Source organism: Wasmannia auropunctata, unplaced genomic scaffold, assembly GCF_000956235.1.
Source record: "Wasmannia auropunctata unplaced genomic scaffold, wasmannia.A_1.0 LD336053.1, whole genome shotgun sequence".
NCBI lineage: Eukaryota > Metazoa > Arthropoda > Insecta > Hymenoptera > Formicidae > Wasmannia > Wasmannia auropunctata.
The window spans coordinates 3602249-3619768 of record NW_012026837.1 but is presented as its reverse complement, the minus strand read 5'-3'; the positions used below and the strand labels follow the sequence as shown (position 1 = coordinate 3619768).

Sequence of the window (17520 nt, the reverse complement as noted above, 5' to 3'; positions counted from 1 at the left end):
TATTTTCTTAATCACGATCATCATTGTTTGTCTATTTCCATTATAATTAGGGTTAAACATCACGTGCACACGTCCAAGGACACCGTGCGCCGCGCTTGCCAATTGATGCATATTTTAAAGCGCGCGATGGACATTGTTAGGTCGCTTACGTGCGGATATTTAGCCATTAATGTTTCATTGTACGGCATGCGACACGTTTTATTGTGTGCCGCGGGAGAAAGAGCACACAGCCGCATTATTTTTTCACGCTCTCGCTAATGCGACACGTGGTTGGTAATGTATCGTGAATGTACGCGGTGATCACTCTAATTATTTACCGTCGCTCGCGCGGAAACTTTCTTCGCTTGATAACCTTTTGCAAAATTTATTTTAAGTCCACTATTTTCATTTGCTGCATTTAAATAATTAATACGATATAGGTAGTAATTAACCTGTAAAGGCTACGTCTCTTTCGAGTGGGTTTGCTTAACACGAAATTTTGAAAACAATTACGTTTTTTTTTTTTTTTCAAAAAATTTAATACCAATCGATTGATCAAAAAATTTTACATATTAAGAAACACGCATTTTGCTTTAATTTTGCTTTTTATTTTCAGAAGATATAAAACTTTAAAAACGCTTGGTGCGAATTCGCACCCAGGTGTCCTTTACGGGTTAAAATACGCATGCGAATTTCCTGAAGACGTTTTGATTAATTTTTCACTCTATCATTCGCCTGTGATAAAGATTTGAAGAGATTGCGTAAATATTAATAATAATATAGCGCGACGCGGAGAAAAAACATTATTCCAGACGAGTATCTCTTTTTTGTTACAGGGAAAATTCGAGTTCTCCGGTAACGTGCAACGACGGATTCTGTTCCATGACGTCTCCCGGGGAGATGACTTCCGTTCGCACGTGCTACTGCAAACACGAGGGGAATGTAGCGCGCAAGAAGGATAATGATATCAGAATACACAATGGGAATCGACATCCTGCAACTGCTGCCGTATCTAAAAAATCGATAGTCACGAATGCGACTTGCGAAGGCGGCAGGGAATCTTGGAAACGAGCGAGATGCGTTACTAACGCCGGAACGGTACTGAGTATTCATGATTTTATTTATCTAGCGTTCAGTCATCCGAATATACTGCAGTTTCACTATAAGTACGTCATCGATTGCAGCTCAATACGAATCGATCGGTGGAGGCGCAGCCTTCCAATCCCGTTCTAAGTCCCGAGACGTCGACCGCGCTCGAAAACGCCGAGAAGATTATTAACAATGCAAAGAGACAACTCATGGAAGTCTGCGTAACGTCGAGTTTCGATTCCGCACGACGGAATAGAAATACGTGAGTAGAAGAGAAAAGGAGCTTTACAGAAACATATATTTTCATCTCATTTTATTTGGAAGTTACGAGTCCCTCCTTCCGCAATTGCGATTGTTCTTACTATATACAATTTCTACTGTAATTTATATTACGATACATCATCCGAAAACTTCGATTTTAAAAGTTACTCAATGGATCTCAATTTAAATTATACATTTAGTGTTTGCGATGTTCTAAGTTATATTTCGTCTTTTGCCGATCGATTACAATATTATAGAAAAAAATTAGGTAATAAAAACCTAAATAAATATATACAATACTAAAAATTCTTCGTTTAGATAATTTATATTATTTGTCATTTATGTAATTTTTATTACACAATGCATCATTTGTGTAATTTATGTTATTGCGTTCAGATATTCGGACGAGCCGCCGTTGGACGACGAGATGGAAGAGCGGCTGTACGTTCGCGAACTGGTGGCCTCCAGGTTTCACAACGTCTGCTCCTCGGGATTATCAGTGGCGAATGGCAAGGCGACCGCACGTTCGGAGAAACGTGACTTTCCTCATGTCACCGTACGCAAAGTCGATTTGTCGGCGCCGAAATTTCGGGTGTCGCGACGACAGCGTGCCAACTGGTGGTCGTCCCTCGGATACGGAAGCTCGGATCAGTCGCGTGAACGTGCGTCGCCTGCCCGAGTATCGTCACCGGATTCGATCGACGTCGTTGACGAAGCGCCCGCGCGCGACGATCGTGCTCGCGAACGTCGTCGGCGAACGTTGTCGGCGCGCGGGGACGCGTGCGAGATCCAAGTAGGACCGTCGGTGCACATCGTCGACCGGGAATTGACCAGGCAGGACCTCGAGGATGTGCACATCTCGCCGGAGTCGTCCCGGGCGCAGAGCTGCGCGAACACGGCTACGTACACCCTGCGTCACGACGCGATCCGGAACGCGGATGGCGGGACGAACGAAGCTCAGGAAGTATCAGGGGCGCCGAGGACTCGACGCGTGAGATTGGATACGTTACAACGAGAGAAACCGACCGGCAGATCGATTACCGAAGCTGCGGCCGAAGCGATACGGATGACTTCCGCGGGCAAATTGGAAAAGGACCTCGAAGACGTCAAGAGCCCTGATTCTGCACGGAACGACGGACGAATCAGTTCCTCGAAAGTTCGAAATTACAGACAAGAGCGGAAGGATCGGGAATCCGACCCGCAGGATACCGGAAGAACATCCGAAAGTTTGAAAAACGCGAGTCGAGGAGCGATCAAGTTCGCCGTGATTGAGACTCCGAGAACTGATAGGGATGAGAAATTGGAGAACAACGCGAGAAACGAGAATCACGGGGGAATCGCCCCCGGCGGTGATACGAAGATCCGCCACGCGGAGGATGACGAAATATTCTGCAAGAGGATCAGCGGTGCCGGGCGTCCGCGAAACAACGAAAGCACTGCGGACAAGATCCAGGCGACGGAAAACCGAGGCGAGCCATCAAAATCGTCGCCCGGCGGCGACACCTCAAGGAGGGCGGGTTGTAATCCTCGGCGCGAAAATACCGCTTCGCGCTGTCGCGAGGCGGAAAGTCCGAGACCTTATCGCACGACCGATAGACACTTTTCGCACACGTTCAACAGTCATAACGGGCAGGATGGACTGCGCGACGTCGCCGGCGTGTCTCTCGCCTCGGGCTGCACGGACGACGTTTTCCGGGAGACGACTTTCGCGGAGGACGATTCGGACGAGATCGACCTGTACCGGCCGCGTCTCGACGACTTGGACTCGATTCTGCACTCCAACGACAGGAAAATCGAGCGTGTCGCTCGCACGGCCAGGAATCTTTCGGAATTACTGTCGGGTCCTGAATTCACGATATACAAGCTGGATGAAGACGTACGAGCGCCGCAGGATCGCGAGAAACTTGGACGGGACTCAGCCGACAAGAATCGCGAGCACCCGTTCGCGTCGAGCGATTTGGCTCAATCGTCAGTTTTGGAGATTGAATTGAGAAACGAGGACCTGACGATCTCGGAGGCACGTCGAACCGACGAAGATTCGCGGGGAACGAACGCGGCGGCGGGGACGAGCGCGAAATCGTCGACTTTCACGCGGGAGAACGATTCTCGCGGCGATTACAACTCGGTCGAATCCAGCGTGTTTCCGGCGTCGGACGCGAGCGACGGCCCTACCAGGGCATCTCGCGACAGCGACAAAGCGCAACAACAGTCAGCGGCTAAGGCGCGCTCGTCGGACTCGTCGTTGGACCGATTGGACGTCACGACGTTTTCCAACCTGGCGCCCGCGTTATCCAGCACGCGCACGGAGACGCAGGCGTGTCGTTATCGGGACGAGAAAGTCGCTCAGGGTGATCGTCACCCCGCTAAGTCACGCGTCACATCAGCGAGCAAGTTCCCGAAGCGCGAGATCCGTCGTTCCGGCACGGAATACGCCGACGACGGAATCTTCGCGCGGCTTTTCCGGAAGGACGCGGACCCGTTCGTCGCCTGCCTCCTGCAGGACGAGAAGCGGAGCGTCGAAGGGAAGGTCGCCCTGACGGAGTCGACGGTCGCGCCCGCGGCGATACAGAAGCTCTTAAATCACTTGCGCGAGGCCGAGTCGATCCGCGACGCGCGTCAAACGGAGGACACCTTGGATATTCTGAGAAATATTCTGATTAACGTTAAAAGTCAGTCCGTTCAAGGAAACGCTCACGACAAGGACGCGTCTCCTCGAGACATTCCCGATCCCTCGGCTCGTACGAACGCGCCGCCGAGCGCGATCGACGGGTTTACGTCGCGAGGGGAAAACGCGCCCGCGCAAACGCCAGCGAAAATCGACGCGAGCGAGATCGAGCGGGTTGCCAAAAGTTCCTGCGAGCTTAAAGGTCTCGGCGAGCGCTCCACCGACTTTTCCGAATGTCGCGAAGCGAGAGAGAGCGCTCGCTCTACGGCCCGTTGCGAGTCTACGCGACATCCTGAGAATAATAGCAGGAGAGACACAGGTCGGACGGAAGGCGCGGACGTTGCGAGGACTGTTCCGATCGAAAATGTCAAAAGTCAAGCGGATAGAGACGCCAGCGAGATTAATCCGAAGAAGGAGGGGACGCTTCCTCGGAACGTCACTGGTTCCCTGATTCGCACGAACGCGACGTCGTCGGACGCGATCGGGGAGACAACTTTGCGAGCAAAAAATAATACGAGCGATACCGGGCGGGTCGCCGGCGAATCTAACGATTTCGAGAATCCCGATAAATATTTCTCTCCCGCGATTCCGGAAGCGGGAGAAAGCGTCCGTTCCGCGGCTCGCTTCGAGGCTGCACGAGGCTCTGAGAATAACAGCAAGGGGAACTCGTGCTCGGAGGCCGAGTCGTTAAAGCATATCTCCGATATTCGTAGCGACGAGGACGAAAATCCTGGGGAGAATCCCGAGCATTTGTCTGCGAAGGTTGCATCTGCAGGGTCGAGGGAGGGACGCGAAATGGAAGCCGCCGATTCGGTTGTCGCAATCGCTGTAGCCGATAACCAAATGGATGACGTAAATACGGACAGATTTGGAGAAAGTAAATCGAACGATGTGCAAGCTAATAAAGATCAACATGCTAACAAGATCGTCGCGGCCGATCGGGCGATCGACGCGCGATCAGATATCCCGGAAGAAGCCGCAAAGGGAATTGCAAGCGAGAAAACGCGTGACGGTACCACGCCGGCGGACAAAAGGGTATTATTCGCACTTTCGGAAGTTTCGGAGATGAAGAGCGAGCTCGCTCGCCCGGACGCGAGCCCTGTCGGATCGAAGGCCATCGACGGAAGTCCAACGAAGACAGACGTTGATCTCGTACATCCGGCGGCGAAGGAAGACACCGTATCTTTACGCCGAGCGAAAACTGACCCGCAACAGGCTGCAATTAAGGAGATCAGTCCCGCGGATAATGGTCCCTCGGTCGAGCCTCCGCGAGACTGCGTTCTGCCGAGCGCGAAAAGCGGCGAGTCATCCTTGCGGGAAATCGCGTCGCGTAGCAAGCAAATCTCCTTCGACATCGCGGGAAAGGACGACTCGACGAGGAGCACGGGGAACGAGGGAATTCGCAAGTCGCTCGCGGCGCGGACAGTCGAAAACCGCAATGACGGAAATGGAATCTCGGAATCTGAGAGAGCTGAGACGAGAGGCGATAACGAGCGGCAGCCGATCGATTTGACAGAGGCGCGGAGGTATAAGATAGATGTCTTGTCCAGCTCCAATTCTAGCGTCAGCAGCATGCTGCTGGACCACGACAGGTGAATATAAAAATGTCAATAATTCAATCGTTTATTCCGGAAACATGTGATCGTTTTATTTTTATTGTGTATTTTTTTTTGCAGGTCGATCAACGGCGTGTCGAGTGCAAACGCGAGGAGAGTAAGTGAGAGGTTTTTAATTATTGTAGTACAGAGAGCTAGAGACAGAGACGAGAGGGGAGAGTCGTGTGAAGCACGTACAAAGAGAAATTTTTATAAAATAACATTCGGTCGAAATAGATATTTCGGGGAAACAGATATACGAGGAAATTTCCGCCCGTCTCTTTTCCTTCTCCTCCCCCATTACGATAATGTCATAAATTCCTTATGCTAATGCTGTAAACCGTATAAACGACGTTATAAATTAGCATAGTAATGCGACGGAAACGTTATCGTATTAACCGAATTGTTCCGCGAAACGGCCTAACGACATGATTCGGTCGTAATTGCGTTTCATTGCGCAATCCAAATTTCGCGTTGAAGAAGGAATTCGGGATGTATGTCGTATCGGCTGAATTAACTCGACTCGCGGCTATAGTTCCAGATCGGGACGACCACCCCCGAGACGTCACACTCCGAGGGTGAGCTCTACATGCCGAGCTCGTGCTCGTACTCCCTCGGCGAGGTACGCGTCCTGAGAGGGAAACGCGACTTGATCGAGGACAACGCGATGGATCGCGACAGCAGCGTGACAGTGCTCGTCACCAGGAGCATGCTGACGTCCCTGAACGACTCCACGGTGGTAAGTGCAGCGTCGAGAAGACGCAAGGATCGAGGATGCTGCGACGTATACTATAAACGTACTGAACCCCCCCGTTTCTCTTGCAGTCTCTCCTGGAGAGCTCCGGACGCGTCTAGAAGCGAGCCGCGGATTCTGCGACGGGCGAAGAACGTACGTGACACGTGCGACACTTCGACTTATCACGGGTGGCGCCGATCTTCTTCCTCCTCCTCTCCCAACGATTTTTACTTATATCGCGATAACGAGTCGCGTTATCAATCCGTATAGGACATTTCAGCGAATGCAGCGTTCCTTATACCGATACGGCTGGAAAATTCTATATGTTGCACGACTTGCACGTATGGCTGGAAAATTCTGTATGCTGCACGGATCGCAATATATGTTTCTGTAATATTAATTGTTGGAACATTTTGATCGAGTTGCCTATATATAGGCTGCAAGGATGCTACATATAACGTTCTGTGTGGTATCGAAAACATTCTTTTACCGATTTCGCATAGTTTTTACCATGCAAAAGGATCTGAAGTCACGTATATATAGAAGTGTATTCTCTTATAAAATTAATTATAATTAATAACTTAATTATAAAATATAAAAGAAGACTATAGCAGCGTATATATATATTTCAATCAAATCGCAATTTAATTAAGGATTAATCGGAACAGTGTAACAACGCAGTCATATATCCAATAAATATTATATATAAAAGTTATTTTGCAGATAAGATCGAGTGTTATCTGTTAACCCTGCATTGATCGTACTTTACACTGAAATTTTTCACGATAACCGAAAGTTGTTTGCGGCATTCTCGAGCGATCACGTACCGTAGCTCCGAGTCGCAGAGAAGCAAACGACGTATGAATAAGACTCGAGGAATGGTGCATCTCTTTTCGCGTACATCCTCGAATATCGCGGTCGTGAAACCGAGCGTCGATCTACGAAGCCTGGAAGATCGTTCGGACGGAGGAGCGCGTGTTTACTTGGCGATCACGCACGTCCGATAAGGGGTACACTTCCGGCGGCATGTGCAGCGTGCCGTGCTGCGTCGAAAGGTAAACAATAGGATTGGCGACGCCGACGCGACGAGCGAGAGACGTACGACGTGCGAGAGAGAGGGAGAGAGAGAGAGAGAGAAGACGAGTAACGAGACTGACGAACAGAGGAGACGGACTTCGATTCTAGGAGAAACCGGTGAGATCCCGCCTGATCCCGCCGGCGACGGGTGTCGAGGGATCGAACGAGCGCTGGGATTCCGGCGTGTGTGTCTCAACGTGGCAAAACCTAACCTCGTCCGGCGGCCACCACGTTGCGCAGGTATGAGACTGGCCTCGCGGAAGATTGTACGGACGGTGCCGCGAGGATGAGAGCCGCCGACCGTGGACTCGCACCGGGGACGTCCAGCGAGGGCGAGGGACGGGCGCCGTCGGTCGAGCGCCGATCCGCACGTGATCGGTGTCAGCGCGGCGTGGCCATCAGCGCGAGCGAGGAGAGAAGGATGTGCGACAAGTGTGTCATCGGCTACTGGGTGCCCGAGAGAAAGCGGCAGAAGTTCAACTGGACCGACTTCGAGAGCATATGCGAGTCCGAGGGGTTCCGGTTGAAAATGGTGAGCTGGTGCCTGCTTCCGGCGTGTCTCGTGAGTTACCGACGAGAGAAGGAAACCTCCGAGACGCGTTCTCACGGCGACATTTATACGTAATTTTCTGTGCCCCGGGTAATGTTATTGAAAATAGGTAATGATTCTCTGACCCACGCGCGAAATTTATTTTATTTTCCTGAATTTATGTTGCGACTAAAGAAAAAGATCTATATATTATTTAAATCTTATTGTTGGAATATCTTAAGTATATCTTTCCCTATCCCGATTGCAATACACTTTTTTCCAGAAAGACGTTTCTAGCATTAGATGGAGTAAAATTATATATGGCACATAGTTTCTTAACTTTTTTTTATACTTATTCTTTATTACTCACAAATATCTATGTATATTGGTGTGTATGTAATGTACATATAGAGATGTATGAATGTCGCAGTGCATTAAGCTCAGATTCATGAGTTTGCTAGACTTGAATCGCTGTTGATCAGTCATCTTTGCCGAGATTTTTAATACACGTCTCAACGTTCCTCCTATTCGATTATTTTTGTTTATATTATTTTTGCAAGTGCAACGTTGAAGAGATTTTCTCTAATCTATCTTCAAACCTTCCATCTGCATTTCAGATCGATGTGAATTTAAGCCTCGAGAAGCAGGGACCATTACACGTTTTCTTTCACAAGTTGACAGATATGCAGTCGCATGCAGAAAGTGGTGATAAAAATGTATTGAGGACATTCAGAGCAATACCTTACTCCCCCCGCGTTTGGACTGTTAATGACTGTTACAACGTATCCTTTACAGGCTGAAGATATTGTTTCGCGACTTCAGGAGTACATTGCCAAACATCCAGATCTGATCATTATCGATCCTCTGGACAATATTAGGAACTTAAGCAATCGATGTAAATCTTACGAATTTATACAAGAAGGCATCCGATTTAAAGGTACGCATTTATAATTTGTATAGTTACATAAATACGTGACTGCAAAACAAACTGAATAATGTATTTAACGCTGCTTCACTTCTTTCAGATATATTTACTCCTAACTTTGTAGAAATAAAGAGCAGAAATGTCCATGAGATAGCGTCAACGTTAAAAAAGCGCGATATTAAATATCCATTTGTTTGTAAGCCGCTTATTGCATATGGCTCGAGCAACGCGCACAAGGTAGGTACTTTTCACGAGATTCGAAGCAAATGTTAGAAGCATTCAACGAAAATTCAAGATCATTGGTAAAAATTGCCTTCAACTTTTCAATTTCAGATGATGATCATCTTCAATGAAAGGGACTTGAAAGACTGTCAACTACCTTGCGTCGCTCAGGATTTCATCAATCACAACGCTATTTTATATAAAGTATTCGTCGTGGGCGATCGTTTTCGCGTGGTCGAGCGCCCTAGCTTTAAAAACTTTTACCAAGAAGACTGTAATTCGTTGAGTACGATATTCTTTAACTCGCACGATATATCGAAAAGCTGCAGTAGATCTAAATGGTCTATTCTGTCCGAAGAAGACATTCCTTTAACTGTGAAGCCAAATTACCAAATATTCGAGACAATTGTTAAGAATATTCGTGAGATATTTGGTCTTATTCTCGTTGGGATAGATGTTGTAATTGAGAATCACACTGGGAAGTACGCGATAATAGATGTCAACGTGTTTCCTGGATACGATGGTTATCCGAATTTTTTTGAACATTTAGTAGATAGTATTAAGAAGTTGCTGGCGGAGCGAGGAGCTTGTAGACAAAACTCCAAGGGTTGTACGTTAAAAAAGTGTCAGAGCGACGATCTGGACTCTGGCTTCGAGAGTGATGAGAAGAGGAAATGTTCTACAAAATGAATATGTAACATATGATGTGGATAATATTAATTTTAGGCTAAACTAAGCTGTATTAGTATTAATCGCGGCGTGGTAGCATCGGTATCGGCATTATTATTTCGTATTTGTCTATACATTTTTCTAAACGAAAAAAAATTCGGCTCTTACCAACTTCTCGCGGTTTAATTCTATTGAGTGCAATAATTTTTTTTTAATAATTAAGTTTTTTCCTATCGCGATGTAAATCACACTTGGCGCATCGCATCTTATTTCGTAAACACATACGAAATACGTAGTGTTTGAATTGTTCGCGAATTCGAGTTCTATATTTTGTAATAAAATCCTACAGTACAACATGACTACGACTGCCAGAGAAGATATTTTGTACGTTTTACGTGTATACAATTTTGCATTTCTGCGACGATGTTATATATGCCTGTGAGCTGTTGAAGATATTAAATCATATAATGAAAAGTGTATGCGCGGCGGCGATATAAAATACACGAACATAGAAATAATCGGAATAATTGTGACAGTGTGATTGAAGTAATTTGACTATTTTGAAATTTTAAATTAGTGCTTATCATTTTATAATGTTTTTTTTTTCATAAATGTCAATCTTAATGGAAAATATTACAGGACATCCTGCCCATTACTTTCCGTCGCAATTATGCCGATTAATTCTGAACACACATCCCAAACAATAATGTATACAAGTTATCTCACTTTGAGTGCTCATCTTAAATATTTCAATTTATTTCTTTTTACTATTTATTAAAAGTTATATTATTTATTAAAAGGATGTTTTAAATCAACACAAGTTTTTATGATTTCAGAGGAGAAATGTACACGGCAATAGATTTCTACAGCACTTATTGCAAAATGCGTATAACATTTTTATCTTGCTCGTTATATTTTTCATAGAATCGTAGAACTTTTATCTGAAACTTATCATTTTCTTCCAAAGTGATAAATTATATGAAATATTCAAGACGAGTATTTAGCGTGAGAGAGCAATCTGTATTTATAGAAGTTCGGTGTGATTCTTGTAATATACATATATTTTATTCAGTTACACTGTATAATATGGAAAATAATTCAACCGTTTTCTTATTTATATGTACATATATTTTATATGAATAAATTGTACAGAGAAGTAAAAAACAGTTATGTTGTGATTTAACAAAGTAATAATTTCGAAAAAAAATAGTGATTTAAGAATATCTAATAAAATTTCCATTTATTTCTCGAGAAAAATGCTTTTAACATAACGTAAAATATATATATTAATTTGCACAAATCGAAGCGCATCCGGTATCTAAACTTTTCTGTGTTAACCGTGTGTTTGTATTTTAAAATACGTATGCATTTAATTTAGGAAGAAATTATTTAGTTTGACTTCCGTCTTATCAAAAATTTATTCAGTTAATAACTACGTTATATTTAAATTTCCAGAGCGACTTTTTGCATCCGTAATGAGATACATGCAAAAGTACGAGAAAAAAAATTTAAGAAAAAAAAGTAAATCCGAATATAGATAAAGATAAAAACAAAATCAAAAGTTAATAAAGGTGAAATGCGCTGTCAGTGCTATATGGTACATACTTGACGGCGAAATGGTTAAAAAATCTCATGCAAAATCAATTCCTGGACCGTCGAACTTAGAAAATTATAAATTCAATGCAGAATCAACTGTGCTATTGTCAGTCCCGGCCTTTTTTCTGGGACGGCGATCTGCGGCGGCCGGCGATCTTCCGGATTGTACACTAGCGCCGCACGTCCATTTTCTCGATAGAAGAACTATGTATTACGTCTATTTTGTAACATTGTCGATAAATGCTTCTCTCTGCAGGTAAGCCATGTTACCAATAACACACGTTACCGACGTTAGGACATACAATCGGTATAAGGCGCCGGACTATCGCGCGCGCGGCGCATACGCGCCGCTTATATAGTAGTTGCAATCAGTTGCAATATCTGCATGACTCCGATGTCTTTACTCTGGCGAAGATAACCTCTTCAAACACAACACGAATCTAAAAAGAATACATTTATCCAAGTGTGCCCGGTTTCTGGAAGGACTTAATCACTTCTTCCAGTTTTATTTACTCGATAAGAGATACGGGCACTTTTTGCATTTTGTCTCCTTGAAGAGAATTATTGCTTGCCACTTCGCTATTGCGACATGACGTCTCTTGTCAGCGAGGGAAACCAGGAGGTTCTCGTTGTGTCAGGGAACGACGTGCCTTCAGACGACACGGCAGATTTTATTTCCACGCTCAAGCAACGCGTCGGAGATTCCGGCAAATTGCAAATTGCGAGTTTGTCGGACGTAAAGAAGGGTGAGTGTACATTTCGACTGATTTGCTGACGTTTCCATCCAAGTATGACTCGTTCGTCTTTTTTAAAGTCTTTCTACATATGATGTTAATCTGTTCTGTGTTTGATTTTTTTTTTTTTTTAGAAAGTTACCGTGCATCGATCTTTAATGTCATCATTGCCATTTTTAAACAACCATGCATGAACGAGGACTTCTTAACGGAAGCATTGAGAATTCTGAAACCCGATGGCTCGCTTGTCATTTACGAACCACTGTCAGCAGATAGAAAGCCAGACACAGCACTTACGTATCCCGATAGAATATCTAGATTAAAATTATCTGGCTTCAAAGTAAAGGATACAGAGCCGATAAACTTGGATGCAGATCCAGAGAGTAAAAATCTGCTGCTAAAAGTATATAGCAATATAAAAGATGTTTACAAAGTATCGGCGAATAAACCATCATTTGAGGTAAAGATTTTTTATTTATTATCCATACATAATGAAAGTAGCCGAGACCTTATACAGTTTTTTGTGATAATTCAGGTGGGTTCCAGTATTCCCCTTTCATTTGCAAAAAAGCAGACTACAAATGTATGGAAATTAGATGACCCAGTAGAGGAAGACTTAATAGACGAAGATGAACTTTTAGACGAATCAGACCTTGTAAAGCCGGATGCGTCATCCTTAAGAGGTGAGGTTATGTATTGTTATGTTAAAAAGTATGCAGCGTATTTGTGATTATTTTGTGCACAATGGGACAAAAAAGAATTAAAGACACTTTGCAAATAAATTAAAATCGCATAAATTAGATATAAGATATTATGCTTCTAGTTTGTTCAACAACGGGCAAGCGGAAGGCATGCAAGGACTGTTCATGCGGACTCGCAGAGGAATTAAGTGGTAAAGCTGCCCCGGAAAGCACTGTTAAATCTTCTTGTGGAAATGTACGTTTCATACTATTGTTTTTTCATCGAAAATCATAATATTAAATGCAATTACATAGCTAACTTTGAATTTCAAAATTTTTATGTGTGAATTCTTTTATGTAGTGTTATCTGGGAGATGCATTCAGATGTGCCAGTTGTCCTTATCTTGGCATGCCTGCCTTCAAACCCGGGGAAAAAGTGCTTTTGCCCGAAACTCAGCTAACTGTCGATTCCTAAGAGTTTGTCGTTTTTTTTTTAAGTCGGAATATAATTGTAATAAATGCGTATTATTTTTATTTGTGCAAATAATTGCTCTGTTTTTGTTTTCTGTATGATTCTATTTTATTAATTCTATTTCAAATATTCTTCTATACGATATTAATGTACAAAATCGATAAAAATAATGGTTCCTTAAATAAAAAGTACTTAAACTATATAATTCAATCTTATTTTATATGCTTTTTCTAACAGTAAAATGTATAAGATACGTATATAATAAATGAGATAATCACTAGCAATAGGAATAATATCAAATTCAAAAAGTTCACATTTATGATTTTTTAAAAATATATGAGATAAGATATACACTAGATTAGAAACGCATTAATTGTAAGACGTTGATGATGCCATAAATATAACGAAATAAAAATTAAAAAATTAATTACACTATTTTTGAACTATTATATATTCTAATATTGACACTATTTTTGAACTATTATATATTTTAATGTTAAAATATGTATCTTTGCAATAGTTACTGCATTAGAATCGTTTGTTTCTTTCCTTCAATAGCTAGAGTCCTTGAGGCAAAAATCGTGATGCTAATTTTAATATATCGCTTTCATAGTCTTATTGGATTCCGGATGTTGTCTATTCAGTCTGAATTATGTTCTGATCTGTATTTAAAAGGTGACAAAATATTAAAAAATACACATTGTAGATTAATTAGTTATAGAACATTTAAATTGTACATTTTATTCGATCATTATTATTATTTTAACAATGATTCAAACTTTAACTTATGTTACAGAATGTTAAATTCAATATTTAATTTTTTTATTAATATTTTTTTAATTGCGTAATCTAAAAATGCATGTATAAAACGAATAATTACTCGTCGGTTTCTTCTTTTTTTTCGTTTAAATGGCGGAATCCTACAGAAATCGTCTAAACTTGAAGGGCTTGATTTAGTATACTCTGTGTCAGGATGTTTACTCGTACTGGTGAGTGCATTCCCATCTGTCAAAGCGCTTGATTTAAATTTGTTATTCATTCGAAGCTCGACTCATCTCACTCTCTCTTAATTCTTATCGCATCCTCCAAATACACTCTCGCCATCAATGAATCATTGTTAATTTAATTTAAAAACGTGTTTATTTCGTTTGTTCATTCGCTTTGCCATTCATCATCCATTAGTTGGCGATCGATACTGCGATTGTAAAGATTATTTCGCTAATTAGTACGGAAATCGCAAAATATTACAAAAACTGCTCCATTCAGTTTAACTCACGTGAACATAATGGAAGAAATATTAGGAAAAGGAATAAATATAATAATTTCATTCCATCGGAAATCGTGTATTCCACACATTTCGTGGCGTCGCGTCGTAGTCATTCGCGAGACAAGTCGCGGAAACTTAATATTATTTCTTATAGTTTTTGAGATAAGAAATCCAATGGTGCTAATGAAAATTACGTCACATGACGGGAAACACATAAAAAATTAAGTTTAAAGTCGGAAAAATGCGTGGCGTCACAGTCATTCGCGAGACAAGTCGCTACGCTGCATGGTTTCGATGATATGCAGTGTGTATATTATGTTTTTTCATTACAAATAAAGAATTTGTTATAAAAATGCTATATTTAATAGTAAAAATATCAGGCGCAACGGTATAAAGTCCCATGCGCCTGCACGAACATGTTCGAGTCGCGACTTCCCGTAATTTAACTTAATTTTTACTAGTACCATTGGATTTCTCGTCTCAAAAACTATAAGAAACGATGTCAATTTTACTTTCCGCGAGCGAGAACATTCTAATTCTTTCAAAATGTATTACTCAAAATGTATATGTATGGTTTTACGGATATCAAATTTTATATACACTTCTCCTCAAAATTAAAGGATCACCTATTCAGATCGCTAAAAATAGGCAAATTTCAAAAGAGTGTAACTTTGTCAAAAATGATCGTAACAGAATGAATAGAAAAGCATTTTACAGCTAAAAGTCTCTACTTTCAAAATCAATAATTTATTAGATGACTTACTGATTCTTTACAAAGCTGCACGAATGCAAATGAAGATGCCTCAAATCTAAAATTTTGTACTAAGTTTGCAAAGTTTCATGGAGTGCAATAAAAATTGCATACAAATGCGACTTAGAGCGTTCGAAAGTGTGAGTCTTTACCTTTAATTTGCGTACTCGATCAGCATTTTGCGATTTTTTTTTACCGAGTTATTCAAGATGGAAGCAAAAATGGTCCTTTTCACTTCAATGTTGAATAACTCGGTGAAAAAAAATCACACAATACTCATCGAGTATGCAAATTAAAGGTAAAGATTCACGCTTTCGAACGCTCTAAGTCGCATTTGTATGCGATTTTTATTGCACTCCATGGAACTTTGCAAACTTAGTACAAAATTTTTAGATTTGAGGCATCTTCATTTGCATCCATGCAGCTTTGTAAAGAATCAGTAAGTCATCTAATGAATTATTGATTTCGAAAGTAGAGACTTCTAGCTGTAAAATGCTTTTTGAATCATTCTGTTACGATCATTTTTGACGAAGTTACACTCTTTTGAAAATTGCCTATTTTTAGCGATCAGAATAGGTGATCCTTTAATTTTGGGGAGGAGAGTATGTTGAAAATTATGAAACGAATTAATTTGTCTACGTACCTGACAAGCTTTAACTAGAGATGATGGTAAAATTATTTATTTATGCGTTGCGATTGACCCATAGACATGTAAGATATATAGACTCCACATCGGCTGGATTTTCCGGTCGAAGGGGCGTTCATATTGTATAAGAGAGAAAGAGAGAGAAAATAGTAAGGTTCCCTGTCCTTTACTAATGCATGCACTAATGATGCGCGGGCAGCGCATCATTGTCAGAAAATACAATATGATATTTATACATATATTATAAATAATGTTATTTTATTATTCCGCAGAAGCAAAGATTAATATACTTTGCTGCAATAATTTTGTCTCCCTATACACATTGCGAAAATGTCATACTTCGTTTCGACCCATGGACATATATGACCACTGGTTGTCAATTGCAGTTAATAGATCGTACTGCGCATCCGTTCTGCGCAGAGAAGGACAAGGAGCAGTGCAATTTTTTGTCTTGCAATAGCATGGACGCGTATATATAGCTAACGTGGAGTCCATCTTATACGTTTATGGATTGACCACGTCGTGATTGCCCACGCGTTGCAATTGCCGACGTCGTGATTGCCCACGTTGTGATTGTCCACGTCGCGATTAACCGCGTCGCGATTGAGCACGTTGCAATTGACCACGTCGTGATTGTCCACGTCGCGTTGCATTTACCCACGTCGCGACGATGCATTTATCCAGTCATCACGTCGTTGTCGGCGCGTGAAGTTGACCGCGTCGGAAACGAAGCACGTGAGTGACGCCGCGACTCTTTTAATTGATAAGCGATATAATTGTATCAATCTTGCATCTAACTTGCATAATATAGATTCGGCACTCGCACTCTGATTCGATTTGATGCGTATTTCGCTATATTGGTTCGGCAAAAAATCAAGACGTTTAGCGTCGCCGCGCCGATATTGGCGCGAGAGACAAAGCCATTTCAATACATACGTATCCTTTTCCTTTTCAGAACGCGGCGGATACGGAAAAAATCAGTTCCGGAATAAGGGGCGTCGCTGATACAATTGGTAAGTGAAAGCTTATATCTGTGCTTGATTATCATGCAGAGTAATATCATCGACACGCATGCATTGATATTCATTCGTATTTTGCAATACTTATTTGGCCGTAAAGCGTCGCGGCGGCGGCGTCGTGGCCGCGGTGCTGTTGGCGCGAGAAATGAAGCGGCTCCGTCATTTTAATAACGTTCTCTTTTTCCTTTTCAGAACTCGACGGACACGTGAAGATTCAATTTTGGAACAAGAGGCGTCACGGCTGATATAATTGGTAAGTGACACTTGTATTTGCACTTAATTATTACGCAATGTAATAATATCGGCACGCATGTATTGATATTCGTTCGAACGCGAATTTTGCAATACTCGTTCGGCCGAAAATCATGAAGCGGCGTTATTGAAGTCGCGAGAGACGAAGCCGCTCCATTATTTTAATAATGTTTCCTTTTTTTTCAAAACGTGATGAATGTAGGCAGGATCGGTTCCAGGACGAAGGGTGTCGTGGTAATTGAAACTTGTATAAAAAGAGGTTTTAAAAAGAGGGAGAGATTTTTATTTCATTTGGCTCGGTCAAAATTTTACACTATTTTATATACTTAAGAGTAAATTTTTATAACCAACTTTTA

At 42.2% G+C, this 17520-nt stretch overlaps 4 protein-coding genes and 1 long non-coding RNA gene across 5 annotated transcripts in view; 4 read left to right on the top strand and 1 right to left on the bottom strand.

The window, feature by feature from the left end:
- Positions 1-879: 879 nt before the first annotated feature.
- Positions 880-7052, top strand: LOC105451115. Its single transcript, XM_011691373.1, has 6 exons — positions 880-1077; positions 1164-1330; positions 1726-5586; positions 5671-5707; positions 6131-6328; positions 6415-7052. Exons 1-6 carry the CDS (start codon positions 880-882, stop codon positions 6442-6444), a joined length of 4491 nt encoding a protein of 1496 aa, XP_011689675.1. The 3' UTR covers positions 6445-7052.
- A 659-nt stretch (positions 7053-7711) lies between these two features.
- LOC105451114 (inositol-tetrakisphosphate 1-kinase-like) lies at positions 7712-10954 on the top strand. Its single transcript, XM_011691372.1, has 5 exons — positions 7712-7934; positions 8549-8647; positions 8727-8868; positions 8957-9093; positions 9190-10954. Exons 1-5 carry the CDS (start codon positions 7824-7826, stop codon positions 9766-9768), a joined length of 1068 nt encoding a protein of 355 aa, XP_011689674.1. The 5' UTR covers positions 7712-7823; the 3' UTR covers positions 9769-10954.
- Positions 10955-11676: 722 nt separating this feature from the next.
- LOC105451112 (anamorsin homolog) lies at positions 11677-13431 on the top strand. Its single transcript, XM_011691371.1, has 5 exons — positions 11677-12089; positions 12212-12537; positions 12613-12760; positions 12901-13013; positions 13119-13431. The coding sequence occupies exons 1-5, from the start codon at positions 11933-11935 to the stop codon at positions 13230-13232; spliced, it is 858 nt and encodes a 285-aa protein (XP_011689673.1). The 5' UTR covers positions 11677-11932; the 3' UTR covers positions 13233-13431.
- Positions 13264-14212, bottom strand: LOC105451113. The gene is made up of 2 exons (XR_974551.1): positions 14110-14212; positions 13264-13891 (listed from the first exon to the last, which is right to left on the bottom strand). It is a non-coding gene; the product is annotated as an uncharacterized LOC105451113 (long non-coding RNA).
- Positions 14213-16334: 2122 nt separating this feature from the next.
- Positions 16335-17520, top strand: part of LOC105451111 — a 3768-nt gene continuing 2582 nt past the window's right edge. The window contains exons 1-3 of the mRNA XM_011691369.1: positions 16335-16628; positions 16849-16906; positions 17105-17165. The gene's annotated coding sequence lies outside the window, so the exon portion shown is untranslated. The remainder of the gene's footprint in view (positions 16629-16848; positions 16907-17104; positions 17166-17520) is intronic.